The sequence below is a fragment of the Acomys russatus genome, chromosome 2, assembly GCF_903995435.1.
Source record: "Acomys russatus chromosome 2, mAcoRus1.1, whole genome shotgun sequence".
NCBI classification, from domain to species: Eukaryota; Metazoa; Chordata; class Mammalia; order Rodentia; family Muridae; genus Acomys; species Acomys russatus.
Genome location: NC_067138.1, coordinates 22,722,821 through 22,739,467, shown reverse-complemented (window position 1 = coordinate 22,739,467; position 16,647 = coordinate 22,722,821). Strand labels below are relative to the sequence as shown.

Here is a 16,647-nt window from a genome sequence, read left to right as displayed (position 1 = left end):
CTCAACTGGTGATCATCTTTGGGTGGTTGTTGATGGAGGAAGTATGTCACTGAAGGTGGGTTTGGAGAGCTCAAAGCCTTGTATCATTTTGAATTTGCACTGAGCTCCTTGTTTGTAGCTCAGGACATGGGCTTTCAGCTGCTGCTCCCGTGGCTATGTCTGCCTGCCGCCACACTTCCCTTTGTGATGCTGATGAACTTTTACTGTTTTGGAACCATAGGCCTCAACTAAACCCTTTCCTTCTGTAAGTTGCCTCAGTCATGGTCATAGGATTTTATCACATCACTAATATGGTCTTCCTTTTATTTCCGCCCCCCTAGATTCTACATATGAGAGAAAACACATGCTATTTGTCTTTCTGAGGCTTATTCATTTAGCACAGTTATGATGGTTACTATTGTTAACTTGGCTGGATTTGGAATTACCTAGGAGACCCATCTTCAGGTTCATTTGTGAGGGTATTTCATGAAAAGCTTAAGGACAGAGAGAAGATCTGGCTTGAATGAAAGTGGCCCCACCCTTTGGTCTAAATAAGAAGAGGTAAGGAGCTCCAGCATGGCCTGTTCTCTGTGTCCTGGCCTTCTCAGACGTAAGTGGCCTCAGAGAAGGCTTCTGCTGCCTCAGACTCTACCATTCTTTTCTCACCGAGATCAAAGTACCTTCTTAAGCCAGGAACCCAAACAAACCCTTCTTTTTATAAAGTTGGTTTTTGTTAAATGTTGTCATAGCAATGAGAAAAGTAGCTAACAGAAAACTGGTGCAGAGAAATGGGGCTATTGTGACTACCTGTCCATGAGCTTCATAAGCATTTGGAACTAGTTTATGGAAGAGTTTGAATTTGTGGTCTACAGAAACACCAAGTGCTAGAAACAGTAGGCCCAGTAGAAGTGAGGCCAGTAAAGGCCCAGCTCAATGACGTTTCTAAGGGGGAAAATGATGATTGGGAATTGGGCTTTAGGCCATTTGTATTCCATTCTGGCAAAACATATGACTGCATTTTACCTGTAACTTGAGTGAAGCTGAATTCAAAAGTGATGGATCAAGTTGTTTTGTTGAGAAAAATCTCAAGATGGCACAAGGCTGAGGCCACTGCATGGTTGTTGCTTACTAAGGTTTATGGAAATCCAAAGAAGAAAGATAGGAGAAATGTCCAGTTTGGTGAGGAAAGAAGCATGAGTGATTTGAAGTTATAAACAAAGAGGTGGTAGCTGAAGTATCTGTGATTGTTAAGAAGATCAGTGCAACAAAGAAGACTATTCTACTCTCCACGGGGACATTGGGAAGGTACCTTGACGGCAAGACCCTACTCATCAGATTTTCCAGCTCATAAAAATCCAAATTAATTGCATTGAGAAAGCCACAGGGGTTTTCTGCTGGGAAACAATTCAGGGTAGAAGTGCTTACCCAGGTTCCTACCGCCAAGGTACATGGAAGCCAATATAGCTGGCATAGAAGGTGGGGCAGACTATATCTTGTGCTGGCAGGAGAAACTGACAATGTCATCCTCATGGTGCTGGGTATTATGGTCTGGTAAGATGCATATGATACCTAATAATGTTATTGACAAAATCTTACAACAGCCTGTGCTGTCAATGTAAAGGAGTTAGAAGCATTTTGGGGGCTCTTGAAATATTGGTGGATTTTCATATCCCATCTTGCCCATGCTGCCCAATCTCTGTATAACTTGATAATATATGGGATCACAACAAGAAGGGTCAAGAAGCTTTTGAGCAGGCTAAGGTCCTCTTAGGACAGGATAAACAGCCATGTGCCTCACAACTCCACTGTCCCTTCCTGTTAAAAGTCACCAGGAGTCCAGAAGGCTATACCTGAGGGGGAAAGCAAGCGAGCAAATGGTTCCAATAAGGGTGTGGTCTCAGTCACAGAAAGGAGCAGAAGCTTGGTACACAGCACTGTAAAAGCAACTGCAAGGAGCATATGAAGTGTTGCAACAGGTGAGTCCATAACTGGTTCCACCTCAGTGACTGCAATAACATCTTATCTGACAAAGGGCTGTATTGAAGTCCTTCTGGCATTAAACCCCTTTCTGATGCAATACAGAATCAAACTCTGTACAAGTATGCAAAGGTGGTATGCAAACTTACAGTAACAAGGAATAGCCTACAAACCTGTCATCAATGCCATATAAGCTGCCCTAGGGACAGCATCCTTTAAATCTACAGAACACCCCCCCACCCCAGCAACTGAACAAATGGCTAAGGCAGATAATGTATTGGAAGAGATACTACTCAGTCCTGTGGGTTCCTGGTACACAGATGGTAGAACCAGGCTGAAGACAGATAGTTACAATGGAGCTTCCAACTACCATACAACCCTACTCGGGCTGAGTTAGTCAGAAGGAAAAATATGTTCTTAAAACAACAGCTAAGAAGTTTAAATTAAAAAGGTATCCTACGTGTGTGGAAAAGGACACTTCGTGAGGCTATGAGGTTATTGAGTGGAAACCCCAGTGCCAAGGGTAGGCTATGAACTGTTGGCCAGGGAAGCCCCTGAGGCCTGACAGACCATGAAGCCTTTTGCTCCTGCAGTTAGTTATATGCCAGAACTAGACAGTAAGACCCCATTGCTGAAGACACCACACACTTTGACTGTAGAATATGGAGAGATTATGCTGGGAGTGAACTGGAAACTCCCACCCAGGATGGCTGGCTTTTATAGTCCCAAAAGGGGCCGCACAGGCTGCTAGTAGAAAACTTTCATTGACATTCCTGCCTGGCCCCAGACCCTGTGTGTGGAAATGCCAACATGCAAGGCAGGGTATGCCTGATCGTGCAGCAGTGGCTCAGGTATATCATGAGTAAGACTACTAACAACTTTCTGATGGGGTTAAGGTCCATCCACAAGAGTGAGTTTGCACTGGTACTATAAGCCAGGACACAGGACCCAAAGGGGAAGCAACTTCTTTAATAAATGGATGCGATGCACCTGTCAAACTGCCTTCTATACATTCGTGTCTATGCACGCAGATCTCCATGGCTGAGTATCGACTCATAACTGCTGGCGAAGCTCCTGAGAACAAGTGACTGTTGCTGTGGCTCAATGGCCTAATTCTTAGCCATATGTGGGCATTATAGTCAGTTCTTCCAAGGCTCAGGGATCACAGTGGAAGAGGGGACTGACTGATAGAATGTAAGAGTAGAAGAAAGGGTAAAGAAACTGTGTAGCAAGGAAAGACTGCCGAGAGTCATTCTCAGAGAAGCCAAGCTGCAAAGACAACTCTGTCAGTGAGAGATGAAAATATGCCCTCTGTGTGGACACTGCCACAGGTGCAAGCTGCAAAGAGGACCAGATGGGCGACCTAGAAGAACCAGAAACCCAGAAGAGGTTGGGATCAACTGAGGCACCCAGAAGGGATGCTCTCCATTTTCTTTTGAGTGGCCTGTAGGTTGTGTAGTGTGTTCTATGTTTCTAGCTTTTGTGAGATGTCACCCATGTTGGGATGGGCCTCAGTGATGTAGCTGTCTATGAGTCATTTCTGCTTCTGTAAGTAAGTAACCCCTATAGATCTGATTGGTTCACCAAGTTAGATTTTGGTGGTATCTATACTTTGATCTCTTGTTCCCTGTATGGGGTAAGTAGACTGTGTTTGTGTGTGTATGTGTGTGTGTATGGGTGTGTGTAGCATTTTCCTAGGCAAGGTCTTGTCACACAACAGCTTGTGATAGTTAGTCTTCATGGTTAATTTGCCTGGGTTTGCAATTACATACAAGGTACATCTCTGGGTGTGACTGTGAAGGTGTTTTCCAGAGAGAGTTGTAAAAGGAAGAAAGACCTGGCTTGAATATAGGTGGCACTGTTTACTAGGCTAGGATTCTTGTCTGAATAAAAAGGTGAAAATGGCAACCTGCTCTTCTGCGTCCCAGTGTTTCCAGATGTGAAAAGCTCCAGCTACCTGCTTCTGCTGTCATTAACTCTGCCAGTCCTTAATGGAAATAACTGACTGTACCATCTTAAACCTAGAGCCAAAATAAATTCTTGTTCCCTTAAATTGCTTTTTTTTTTTTTTTTTTTTACAGCAACAGAAAATGTAATATAGCAATGATCTACACATCCATCCATTTGCCTATGAGGGACAATGCCTCATTCTCCTTTAAGGCTGAATAATAAACACAGTTGGGTAGATTTCTGGGTTCTTAATTACATTGATTTATCCATGTCAATCTCTTAAACACTGTATGTTCTTAGCTGTTATAGGTATATGACGTGACTTGAAGTTGGCAGAATGATTTTTCCATCTTCATTTCTTTCTCTATAACATCTTTGCTTAAGAGATTTTTAGAATAGTCTTACCTATAAAAGGATCTTACTGTAATTTTAATATGAATTGTGTTAAACTTTATTGACATTTTTACTGTTTTGAGTTTTCCAGTCAAGGAGAGAAACAAAACTCACTCACTTAGATTTCTTTTCATTTATTTTACCAGCATTTTATTGTCTTAAGTGTATAGTTGCACACCCTATGTTAGATACCTAACTCTTTTCAGCAACTATTGTTCATATTATATGCAAAATTCTCATTGTTGATGCATCATTTACTACTGTATGGTAATATAACCAATTTTGTTTTTTTTTTTTTTATCTTGTACAAACTTGAAATTATACACTTGCTAGTCCTATAAAATATTTTCTATGTAGAAAATCATATCATTTGCAGACAGAAATACTTTTATTTTTTCCAATTTATGTGCCTATTTTTTTTTTTTTACTTGACTGCACTTGCCAGAACTTCCAACCCTATATTAATTAAGAAAGATGAAAGTGGACATTTTTTACTTGTTCCTGATTTTAGGAAGAAGGTATTTGGTTGTTTACTGTTGAGTATAGTGCTTGGTAAAAGTTCTTTATAGCTCTTTATAAAGTTGAGAAAGTTCCTCTCTATTTCTTCCTCTGCAAGTTTTTATCATAAAAATATGTTGAATTTTGTCAACTGCTTTTACCGCACCAACTGATAATATCATGTGATATTTTTCTTCCTCAGCTGTTACTATGGTAAATTGTATTGACTAACATTTGAATATAGAACCAGACTTGCTTACCTGAAATAAATTTCACTTGGTCATGGTGTATAATTCTTTTTATAGGTTGCTAAGTTCTGCTTGATAATATTTTAAATAATTTTGTCCATATTTATGAGTGGTGTAGGACACTAATTTAGGTATTTTATTTCTCATACATTCCTAGGGAGCAGGCTCACCCAGCTTAGCCTCCTTTCTGTACTCATAAAACCCGAGCGCTTTGTGGGCAGAGCAGGAACTCAAGTGACTTCCTCTTTGGCTTTATTTATTTACTCAGTGATAGTTTTCCTTCACCCATTTTAGGAAGCTATCGCTCTTACAGAGCTTAATCTGTTCAAAATACACATTAATTCCCTTTTCAAGAATCTTGCCCTTAACTGGCTTGTTTACAACAATGCCAGCAGGATGTTGAGTGACACTTTAAGGTTTTTACCATGGTAACCTTTTAAGGATGTTTCTTTTGGAGCAGGACCCATTCCATTGCTGTCAGCAACATCACCCTCCTTGTTGATGTGCACGCATGTGACCAGAGGACGATCTCTATGTTTCCTAAGAACATATAGTGGGCGCCTCTCTCCCCTCTCCTTTTGTACTTGTTATTTCTCAAATTACTGGAAGATGGCTGCTCCAGACAAAAACACTGTGGCTTAAAAAAAGATTATTATTGTACTATCTCTATCTGGTTTCAGTGTCAGACTTCATAAAACGAATTGCAGGTATTTCTTGTTTTTTTTTCTTTCTTCCATTTTATGAAGGGGATGTTGTTGAGCTGCAGCTAATCCTTCTTTAAATATTTGGGAGAATTCTCCAAACATTGCTTGTTATATTGAATTGGAAAATCAGGAATACATATTCTTAACAGTGGCAAGGCTCTCCAAACTCTATTTTTAAAAATTTATTTGCACATATGTGCATGTCTGCATGTACATGTGTTTGGGGGTCAAGGCTAAAGATTGGCATTGGGCGTTTTCCTTGATTTCTCTTCATGCTATTATTATTTTTTTAATTTCTTCATTTTTATTTTACGCATATGGGTGTGTTGTCTGCACATATGACTGTGTACCACTTGTGTATCAGGTACCCACAGAGTCCCAGATCACTGTGAGCCACCATGTGGATTCTGGGAATTGAGCCCAGGTCCTTTGGAAGAGCAAGCAGTGCCCTTAACTACTGTTCCATCTCTCTGGCCCCTCTACATGTTATTTCACATATTAAAAATTATATTAGCATATAAAGCATCAGATATTACTATGGCATTTTTGAACACAATGCATCTTAGTAGATTCTCCTTTACCCTCATCTCTCTCCCTTACCGCCTCCTACTACTTTGTAGCCTCCCCCTACCTCTTGTCTTTTATCTTTCTTTATGTCCGATGTGTCAGTTTGCCTACTCCTATCCTTACACATTAACCTACTTTTACCCTCTTTTGGCCTGTCTAGTCTTCTGGGTTTTAACTACATTTACACAACCCAGGCCCCCCATCCCCTCCCATGCCTCAGCTTCCCTCCAGCCCCTCCCATGCCTCAGGCTCCCCTTACCCCCCCTTCCCATGCCTCAGGTCCCACCCCCCCCCCATGCCTCTCTCCAGGCAAGAAGTCACAGTTAAGAGAGAACTGTCTTCGTGAGTTAGAGTCACCTTGTTTAATATACCTTCCTTTCCAGATCCATCTATTTCCCTCCAAATTTAATTTTTCTTTATAGCTGAATAGAGAGTTTCATTGTGATTATGGACCACATTTTCATTATCCACTCACTTGTTAATGGGCAACAAAAGGGGTTCCATTTCTTAGCCCTGTGAATTAAGCAGCAATGAACATGGATACACGCGTATCTCTGTGGTAGGATATGGAGCCCTTTGCGTAAATACGGCTGGGTCATATGGTGGTTCTATTTTAATTTTTTTATTTCAATAATGTCTGAACTGGCAGGCCTGCCAACAGAGAACATGAGCTGCTCTTTGCTTACATGCTTGCTGGCATTTGTTGTTGGATTTTTTGATGATGGCTGTTTTGAAAGGAATGAGGTGATGTCTTAAAGTGATTTTAATTTTCACTTCCTGATAACTAGGGATGATCAACGCTTTCAAAAATATTTGTGTCCATTTGTGTTTTTTCTTCTGCAAACTATTTGTTCATTTTACTAGTTCATTTATTGATTGGACGTTTTGATTTTTAATTGTGACAGTTCATTTTAAATTCTGGGTATTAGTCCCCTGCCTGAAGTAAAGCTGGTGAGGACATTCTGTCTCTTTGTGGACTATGTGTTTTCTCTGATCATTGTTTCTTTTGCTGTGCAAACCGTTTTTAATTTCATGTTAATCCCATCTGTTGTTCTTGGTGCTAGCTCCTGTGTTATTGGAGTTCTGTTCCAGAAACTTCTTGCCTGATTTACCTAAATCTATTTCTTGAAGTGTATTCCCTATGTTTTCTTCTAGCACTTTTAGCATTTCAGCTTTTAAAAATTTTAATTTTATTAATTTATTCAGATTACAACTCAGTTGTTATCCCCTCACTTGTATCCTTGCGTTCCTCCCTCCCTCCCGCTTTCACCCTATTCCCCTTCCCTAGGTCTAAGACCGAGGGAGACCTCCTCCCCCCACGATATGGTCGTAGGCTATCGTTTCAGGTTTTAAATCCAGGTACTGATCCACTTTGAGTTGATTTTTGTATAGGAAAAAGGGATCCAATTTCAGTCTTCTGTAAGTGAATATCAGGTTTTGCTAGCACCACACTATTGCACATTTTAGAATCCTTCTGAAAAGTTACGTGGTCATAGCTTTGTTAGACTTCATTCTGTTTCCTTGGTCTATTTGTTTTCATACCCGAACCAGGACATCTTTGCTCCAATTCTCTGCAGTTTAATTTAAGGTCATTCATTATGATACCTCCAGCCATATTCTTTCTCCTCAGGATTGGTTTGGCTTCTCATGAACCTATATGAATTCTTGATTTTTTTTCTATCTCTATGCAGAAGATATTGGAATTGTATTGAATCTGTAGATTATTTTTGGAGCCACTTCTGGCTAGGCCTGCAAGTATTGGGTATGGCCCTCCTGGGGTAAGGCTTGGCAGATGCGACAGGCTGACCGTTACAGAGTGTGTGTGTTTAGGATCAATTTTGCAGTTTGGAGACAATGTAGGCTGGACTCAAGAGACTGGGCCTGTACACTGGATATGCAAAACAGTCTGGGAGTTAGAGAGTGTGCAGGCAGGCTAGGGTAAGGCAGAGTCACCAGGCTGGGTCAGAGCACATCTGTGGGCCAGACTAGGCATGGAGCTTAGACATGGCTTGGGCAGGCTTGGGTCTAGCAGACCTAGTAGGTTAGGCTGGTACTGGAAATGGGCACAAAGCTAAAGCTGGAGTTTGGGAATGATGCAGGCCAGTGTCCTCTCTAACTTTCTTTCTTTCTTTCTTTCTTTCTTTCTTTCTTTCTTTCTTTCTTTCTTTCTGTCTCTAGGTTTGAGTATTTGTTACAATTTCACTGAATAGCTTTGTATTTCTTTTGACTTTATCTCAGCTCTTCCTCTATACTACAGATCAGGTCTGGCCTATTTAACATACAATAAACTATTTGGGAATATTGCTCATGTTTATTAATTTCCCCTTTTATATGTCTATATTAATGTCTCTAATTTGTCCTTTATCCATGAAACTTATCCCTCTTGCATATGGATGATGTTTTCTGATATGATTTTTCATTTGGTTAACCCTTTTTTTTCATTTCCATCTGATTCTATCTTTGATGTTACAGTTTCATTTTCCTTCAGTTTTGAACTTTTCTCCTGAAACTTACTAATTGCTTGATTCACTTCGAGACTGTGTTGTTCAGATGTAGTCAGATATCCTTAATTCTTGGATCTGTTTGATTCATTTATATGGCCATTAATTCACTTAAAAATTAAGATTCTGAATTATTACACATTTTAGCAATCTCTGTGGTTTTGGCTTTCATCCTAGGGATGCTGGGAATGGGTCATGTGTCATATGATTTGTGTTTCTTTGTCATGTTTTATACATTTTTTTGCAATAGCCGTCTCATCGAGTTTTAGCTTCCCCTTCTTCCAACTCTATTTGATTATTTCATGTTTCTGTGTCTGCTTAGAGGGCTGTCTGCATGTGTTCAGCGGTGGAGAGAGAGAAGCTTGCTTCTGATTCCTGGGTGAGTTTGCCAAGGTGTTTTGGTCTTGCATAGTGGCAGAAGGGTCACTGGCAGGTCATACAGTGATAACCAGGGCAAGCAGATGGAGTGAAAATCCAAGTCCTGCAGTGAACTGTGGTAGCAGTGGATTTAGAACTTTATCCAGTAGTGGACTGAGGCCACTGGAATCAGAACTCTATCCCATCTTGGACTATGGGGCCACTTGAGTCAGAATCCCATCTCATAATGGACTCTGGGGCCACTTGAGTCAGAACCGTATTCCATAGTGGACTCTGGGGCCACTCGAGTCAGAACCCTATCCCATAGTGAACTCTGGGGCCACTGGAGTCAGAACTCTGGTTCTACACTAACTCACAGCATCACCGAGATCTGAGCTGTAGTTCTGAGGAAAACTAAGAGACTACTAATGTCAAAATGGACCTATTTTATAACAGGTATGTTGGACCAGTGTGTTTTTTGCAATTAATATGTCCATTTTTCTACACTGTCAAGTTTATATGTATGATATTACAGTTTTTAACTATCCTTTTGATATCTGTTGTGTCTTATAGCATGGCCCATTTCATTCCAAATCTTGGTAATTGGTCTTGACTTCTTTTCTCTGTCTTTCTAGAAGTCTTGATTACTTCTTTGTTGCTATGATTAAATACTTGAGTATTTCAAGTATAAAGAATTTATTTGGGGGGGTCACAGTCCCAGGGGACAATGGTGGAGGAAGGCGTGGCATCCGGAGCTTGAGGCAGCTGGTCACAGAGTATCCACAGTCAGGAAGCAGAGTGAGATGAATGCTAGTCCTCACGTCACTTTCTCCTCAGCTATAGTCTGAGATTCCAGCCTAAGGAAGGGCACCAGTCTTAAGTACCCTAATCAAGATGCTCCTTCCTGTGAAGTAAGATGCCCAGATGCCCATTTCCCAGGTGATTCTAGATTTTGTCAAGTTGACAATTGAGATGAACCATTATACCAAGATTTTTTCATGTTTCCTTGTTTCATTGATTTTCTCTAATGATTTCCTTTATTTAATTATAGTGCGATTTTTACTACCTTCCTGCTACTTGCTTTGATGTTCATTTATTATCCCCATTTTGCTCATTGTACATAGGTCCTTGAAGGAATAACCTGTTGTTTAGAGACGTTTCTTTTCTTTTAATATGTGTGCCCCACAAACTTTGAGATGTTCTCTTTTCATTTGCATCTTGTCCAATGCATTCTTTAAATTTTTCTCTTGAAATTCATCCTTTAATCAATAGATTATTTAGAAATGTGCTTAATTTCAAATTTTTAGAAATCTTCCTATTGTCAATGATCAGTTTCTAGGCTGGTTTTGTTATGGTCACATGGCACATTCTCATGATCTCGATCACTAACATTTGTTGCCGTGTGTTTTTTTAATTTTTTTTTTTAACCTAGGTATTTTTTTAGAATATACCTTATAGGCATTTTGAAAACATGCATATTCTGCTGTTTTTGGGTGATCTATAATTATCTATTGCATTTGTTTTATAGGGTTGGGTTTCTTTATATATTCTTTCTCATTTGCTTTTAAATTGTTCTATTTTATGTGGGCTATTCAAAATACTAAACTGCTGATGTTAATAGTAATAATGAGTTAACTTTACAAAATGCTTTTTAGTTGTCAAACATTCTAGGGTTTTTTTGTTCATATTACGTTATTCAACCCTTCTAGCAGGCCTGTATGTTATATAGCATTGTTATTGACATGCTGGTATGCTTCAGAGACATTAAATGACTTACTACTCAGGTTTTATAACTCATGTCCACCTAAAATTCCTTGTAATCTTCTGCTGTACCAGAGCAGAGGGTTGATTGAGCTTTTCTTTTCTTTTTTTCTTTCTTTCTGTTTTTTTGAGACAGAGTTTCTCTGTGTAGTCCTGGCTGCCCTAGACTCGCTCTGTAGACCATGCTGGCCTCAAACTCACAGCAATCTGTCTGCCTCTGCCTCCCGAGCGCTGGGATTATATGCATGTGCCACCATGCCTGGCTAAGTTTTTTTGGTAGTTCACATTTTAATAAGGATGCAAATGCTACAGTGGTGGCTGAGGGGATAAAACCCGCTAAGGTGTGGGAGGCCATCTCCAAGGTGAGCCTTGGTGATGCCTCTCTCTTGGTATTTAGACCTTGTGTGTAATCTCTTTCTCTTGGGTATGCCTTAGACCTTGCGTCTCCCCCTTCTAGTTCACAGAATTTGGCAAAGTGATGGGAGGTCACTTTTGAGATTTGATTTCAAAGTGACTCACTTCTATTTTGGGCCTCCTTTTTTTTTATTAATTTATTCTTGTTACATCTCAATGTTTATCCCATCCCCTGTGTCCTCCCATTCTTCCCTCCCTCCCCCTTTCCCCTTATTCCCCTCCCCTATGACTGTTCCTGAGGGGGATTACCTCCCCCTGTATATGCTCATAGGGTATCAAGTCTCTTCTCGGTAACCTGCTGTCCTTCCTCTGAGTGCCACCAGGTCTCCTCCTCCAGGGGACATGGTCAAATGTGAGGCACCAGAGTACATGAGAAAGTCATATCCCACTCTCCATTCAAGTGTGGAGACTGTTCTGTTGGGCCTCCTTTTTATTCCCCCCTGTCCCACTTGGTCTGAGAGAAGCCAGGTCCATGTTTCAGTCTACCTTGGGGAGAAGCATCCATGCAGCAAGGAACTAATATTCGAGTTGACAGCCACCGAGGGATCCGAGGTCCTTCCTCAATACCTATGAGTGAATTTAAAAGTGTACTCTTTCTCTTAACACACATACCTCCATGGCTGCTTCCCTAAGTGAACTCCCAACTGCAGCTCTGTGATGGGTCCTAAGCCAGAGGCATCCAGCTGAGCTCACTAGATTGCTGCCGCACAGAAACTGAGAAATCAGTGACTATTGTTTTAAGCTATTGAGTTTTGGGAACAATGCATGCAAGAAAGGGAGATAGCCATAGCAAGAAGCTGTTCCTTACTTAGCCATCTTTTCTTTTTTCTGTCTCTCCCCAAATCTGAAATATTCTGTTAAAGTAAACACTGAGTATTTGCTATATTAAACAGTGAACAACTTCTTACTCACGTTCTCATTTGGTTTTAGTGGGGTTGAATGCTGTTTCAAGGGATGTGGGTTATTCAATAATTTGAAGAGGAAAAATTAGTACTGCTTACTTTGTAGTATTTATAAAATTAAGCACACTTTTGCAAGTTTGGTTTTGGTAGAGAGAAATGTTGCAAGCTTAGTGCATTTTTGACACTTGTGAAATATGGACTGTGTTCTGCAATGCCTATAAGAGCTCTCAAAGGGAGCTATGGGAACAGGGAAATATGACTGAAGTACATTTGAGTAGCCTTTTTGTCCTTAATGGCTTCCCGTAAGTACAGGACTAGCAAACTTTCATTTCTTTAGGCTCCTTAACTGTTGTTACCATTAGTGACTGGCTTTCTCTTAAGATTTTCCCCACAAAAATAAAAACCTCTATAAGTCAAGATTTAAGAAAGCCCCAAACACTGAAAGTCACTGCATTCTTGAAATGCTGGTTCCCTCAGTAAGGGCACACACTGGGATGGGGGACTCAAAACAAAGCATTTGGGCATGAGAAATTCTTATGAGTCACCAGCTGTCAATGGCACCTTAAAGAGAAAATGGCTGGATGTGGAAAATGTTCAGTCATAGGTGCTGGAGATCTCTTGGTCTCCAAGCTACAGGCTCATAGCAGGAGAGAACCATTTGTTCACGTCTTTGCTGTTACAACATAGAGGAGCTCATTTTGAAAGGGACGTGGAGTGATTGAGAAGTTTCTGAGCAATTTTCTCTAGACCAGTTGCATTTTTAGACTTTTACTATTCATTTGCTGTGGCGTCCGCTTCCTAATTTGCCTCAAATTCATTAAACTTTCTGAACCCAGCTGTGTTTGTCTGTACCTTTGAGATAGAGTATCAGATAACACTGAGTGGCTTTGAACACTCTGCCTATCTGAGGATGACCTTGAACTTCTGATCCTCCTGCCTCAGTCTCCCAAGAGCTAGGATTGTAGACATGCAATGCCATGCTTAGGTTATGTGGCACCGGGGGTCAGATCCAAGGTCATATGCGTGCTAGGTGCTAGCATTATCAACTGAGTCACGTGCCAGCACCTTCCCACTCCAGCTTCTTTAGCTAGGGCCGAGGATTCTACCTTTGAAGGGTAGAGGTGAAAGTGAGCTGTCCCGGGGCCTTGGAGGGGCCATAAACATGAAAGCAGGCCATAGAATCAAGGTATCACCGTCATTCAACCAGGTATTGCTGTTTTCAAATCCCCACTTTGTTCCTTGAACAGAAGAAAAACACAGGGAACTCCTGACTAGCTGGAGCTGACACTCTGAAAAGGGCTTAACTTACTTCTCTAACAAACCACTGACAAAAGGCAGGGCTGATCCATTCTCTCCCGTGAATGCCGCAGTCTATCCAGACAGCTCTTTTGTAGGCTCGTGATTTTCTGCCCAGCTGAAAACAAGAGGGTTCACAGTCACCAACCGAGGCTTTTCTGTTTGGATCTGCTGACCAGCGTGATTTAATAAGGACTTTGCATAATTCCTCACTATGGCTTTGTTTATTAGGTAACACATTAAAAAGATAAAGAGATTTCCTATCTTCTTTGGAAGCCTAGACTTGCTTATGTAGAAACAATACATTTATTGCCTCAATTTAATCAAGGAACTAGAAAACACACAAGGAAGAGGTCAATCCTGATCACTGAAGCAGTGCAGTTGCTCTGTTTTAATATCATGATGGCTGTTAAGTAAAGGAAAGTTTTCCTCCTCTCACCTACCCCTTTTTTTCTCCTTCCCTCTATACAGTGCCCACCCCAAGGAACCAGAATGTTCTAAGAGGTACTTCTTAAAGCAGTATACTTTATAGGCAAATTACAGCAAGCATCACAAAATAGAAACATAAAACTTTATCTGTGGAATCAAGGGGCCAATTACAAATCCCCTTGACTATGTCAATATTACTTTAAACCTGATTTCCAACCCAGGCATTTGTAGGCAGCACTTGGCAGTGTACTCGTAAGGGAGCTCACTTTCATTCGCTCATTAATTCACTTGACTAAAGCATCAGGAAGTGCCTCTCAGGGTCAGACCTCAGGCTCAGCTCTGGAGACTCAGAGATGAACAGACAAGAGATGTCCGAGCTGGGGAGAAGGGCATATGTGAGAAAATCAATCCAGCTCCATGACCTGAATATCCATAAGTTACTGTGGAGACGTGGCATGTTTTCTTGAACTCTCTCGGGGAATAAAAGGGTGTTTGAATATTTAACTAAGACTGGAAGTCTGTCTGAAAAGCAAGTTACAGGAAGACAGGTGGGGCTGTAAAGAATCTGAGGATACTGTATTTGAAGAAGGAACAACAAATAGGCTGAATAGAGGCAGGGAACTAATGGAGTCCATATGTACTATGTAGGAGGGATAAAGTCATACCTCATATTCTATGATTTCCTTCCCTTCTCTCCTCCCTTCAGTCTTCTTTCTCCATCCCTCCCTCCTCTCCCCATCTACATGTGCTTGCTTTAGAAAATTCATATTGACAGCAGTGGGGAGGGTGGGCTAGAGGAAGAGTTCACACTGACAGTGGGGAGGGTGGGCTAGAGGAAGAGTTCACACTGACAGCAGTGGAGAGGGTGGGCTAGAGGATGAGTTCACACTGACAGCAGTGGGGAGGGTGGGCTAGAGGATGAGTTCACACTGACAGCAGTGGGGAGGGTGGGCTAGAGGATGAGTTCGCACTGACAGCAGTGGGGAGGGTGGGCTAGAGGATGAGTTCACACTGACAGTGGGGAGGGTGGGCTAGAGGATGAGTTCACACTGACAGCAGTGGGGAGGGTGGGCTAGAGGAAGAGCTCACACTGACAGCAGTGGGGAGGGTGGGCTAGAGGAAGAGTTTACACTGACAGTGGGGAGGGTGGGCTAGAGGATGAGTTCACACTGACAGCAGTGGGGAGGGTGGGCTAGAGGATGGGCGGGAACGATGGGGACTGAAGCAGAAGTTCAACATTAAGGCCACTATTGAAATAGTCCAGAGAGAATAGATTCCAAGGTAAATTCAGGCAGCAGCAATGAAGACAGGGAAGAAGGCAGAGAGCTCTCAAAGAACTGTCAGTTTTCGGTGGTGAATTGCAAGTAAGAGATTGCAACACAGAAGCGAATTTAGGGAGACACTTTTCTAAACTGGGAGGAGAGTGATGCTATAACAAGTCTCAGGAGCTCTCATGAAAGCTAGGTGAATGGTCTTGCATGAATTTAAAGACCTACAAACCAGATAGAAAGATCTGGGGATGATCTTCATATGGGAAATATGTGGCCATTTGGATGGAGTTTGTAGAGCGAGAGTAAAGCAGAGAACAGAGCAAGAATGGCCAGAACCTCTGAGAAGACAAGGAAAGAGAAGGCTGTGAGTGAGCCTGAAGGAATGGCCAGGCAGTGGAGGGGTCAAGAACTTAGGGGTCATCATCAATCTCCAAGCGGGGCTTTAAAGGGGAAAACAGAAGCACCAATCAAAGAGCACACATGTTCTGGCCCTAGGCCTCCTCTACATATGTAACCGATGGGCAGTTTGATCTTCGTGTGGGTCCCCTAGTAACCTGAGCGTGTGCTGTCTATGCCATGGACTCTGTTTCCTGCTTTCTATCACTTCCTCCTAATGGGGCTGCCTTGCCTGGCCTCAGTGGATGAGGAGGAGCTCAGTCCTGATATGACTTTATGTTCTCTGGTGGGTTTGTGAGGGGGGCTTCCCTTTTCTGAGGACAAGGGGAGGAGGGATAAGGGTCCAAAGGGAGAGAGGGAGGGGCCAGGTGGAGAGGAGGGAGGAGGCTATGATCGGGATGTAAAGTGAATATATAAATTAAAAATAAATTAAAAAAATTCCAGTGGGGGGCACAAATCAGTCAAAGTCTGAAGGGGAGGTGAGGAAGGAGACAGCGAATAAGGAAAATGCTATCAGAAGCTAACTGGGAAGTGGAGAACTGGAGAGTCAGAATGTGTAACTAACAGAGGAAGGAAACAGGGGCTAACGTCTTCACATTCCTCGAATTTTGATTGGTTCATCTTAAAACACACCAACTCACTAGCAATTTGCATCATGAACTGAGCATCTCAGGAGCAGTACTTTCTGGAATATCAAAGGCTGCAACAAAAATATAGCTCAAAAACCCAAAGGCAAACGTGCAGTAAACTTCGAACCCCTACCCAGATCTAGCCAATGGACAGGACATTCTCCACAGTTGAGTGGACAGTGGGGTCTGACTTTCACACGAACTCTGGTGCCCCATATCTGATCACGTCCCCTGGATGGGGAGGCCTGGTGGCACTCAGAGGAAGGATAGTAGGCTACCAAGAAGAGACTTGATACGCTATGAGCATATACAGGGGGAGGAGGTCCCCCTCAGTCACAGTCATAGGGGAAGGGAGTAAGGGGAAAATGGGAGGGA

General features: G+C 41.9%; 1 protein-coding gene across 1 annotated transcript in view; it reads right to left on the bottom strand.

The window, feature by feature from the left end:
• The window catches only part of Cpa6 (carboxypeptidase A6), a 108,516-nt gene that overhangs the window by 84,186 nt on the left and 7,683 nt on the right, over window positions 1-16,647 (bottom strand). Inside the window, exon 4 of the mRNA XM_051159092.1 lies at window positions 13,561-13,665. Within this exon, the coding sequence (XP_051015049.1) occupies window positions 13,561-13,665 (105 nt within the window). The remainder of the gene's footprint in view (window positions 1-13,560; window positions 13,666-16,647) is intronic.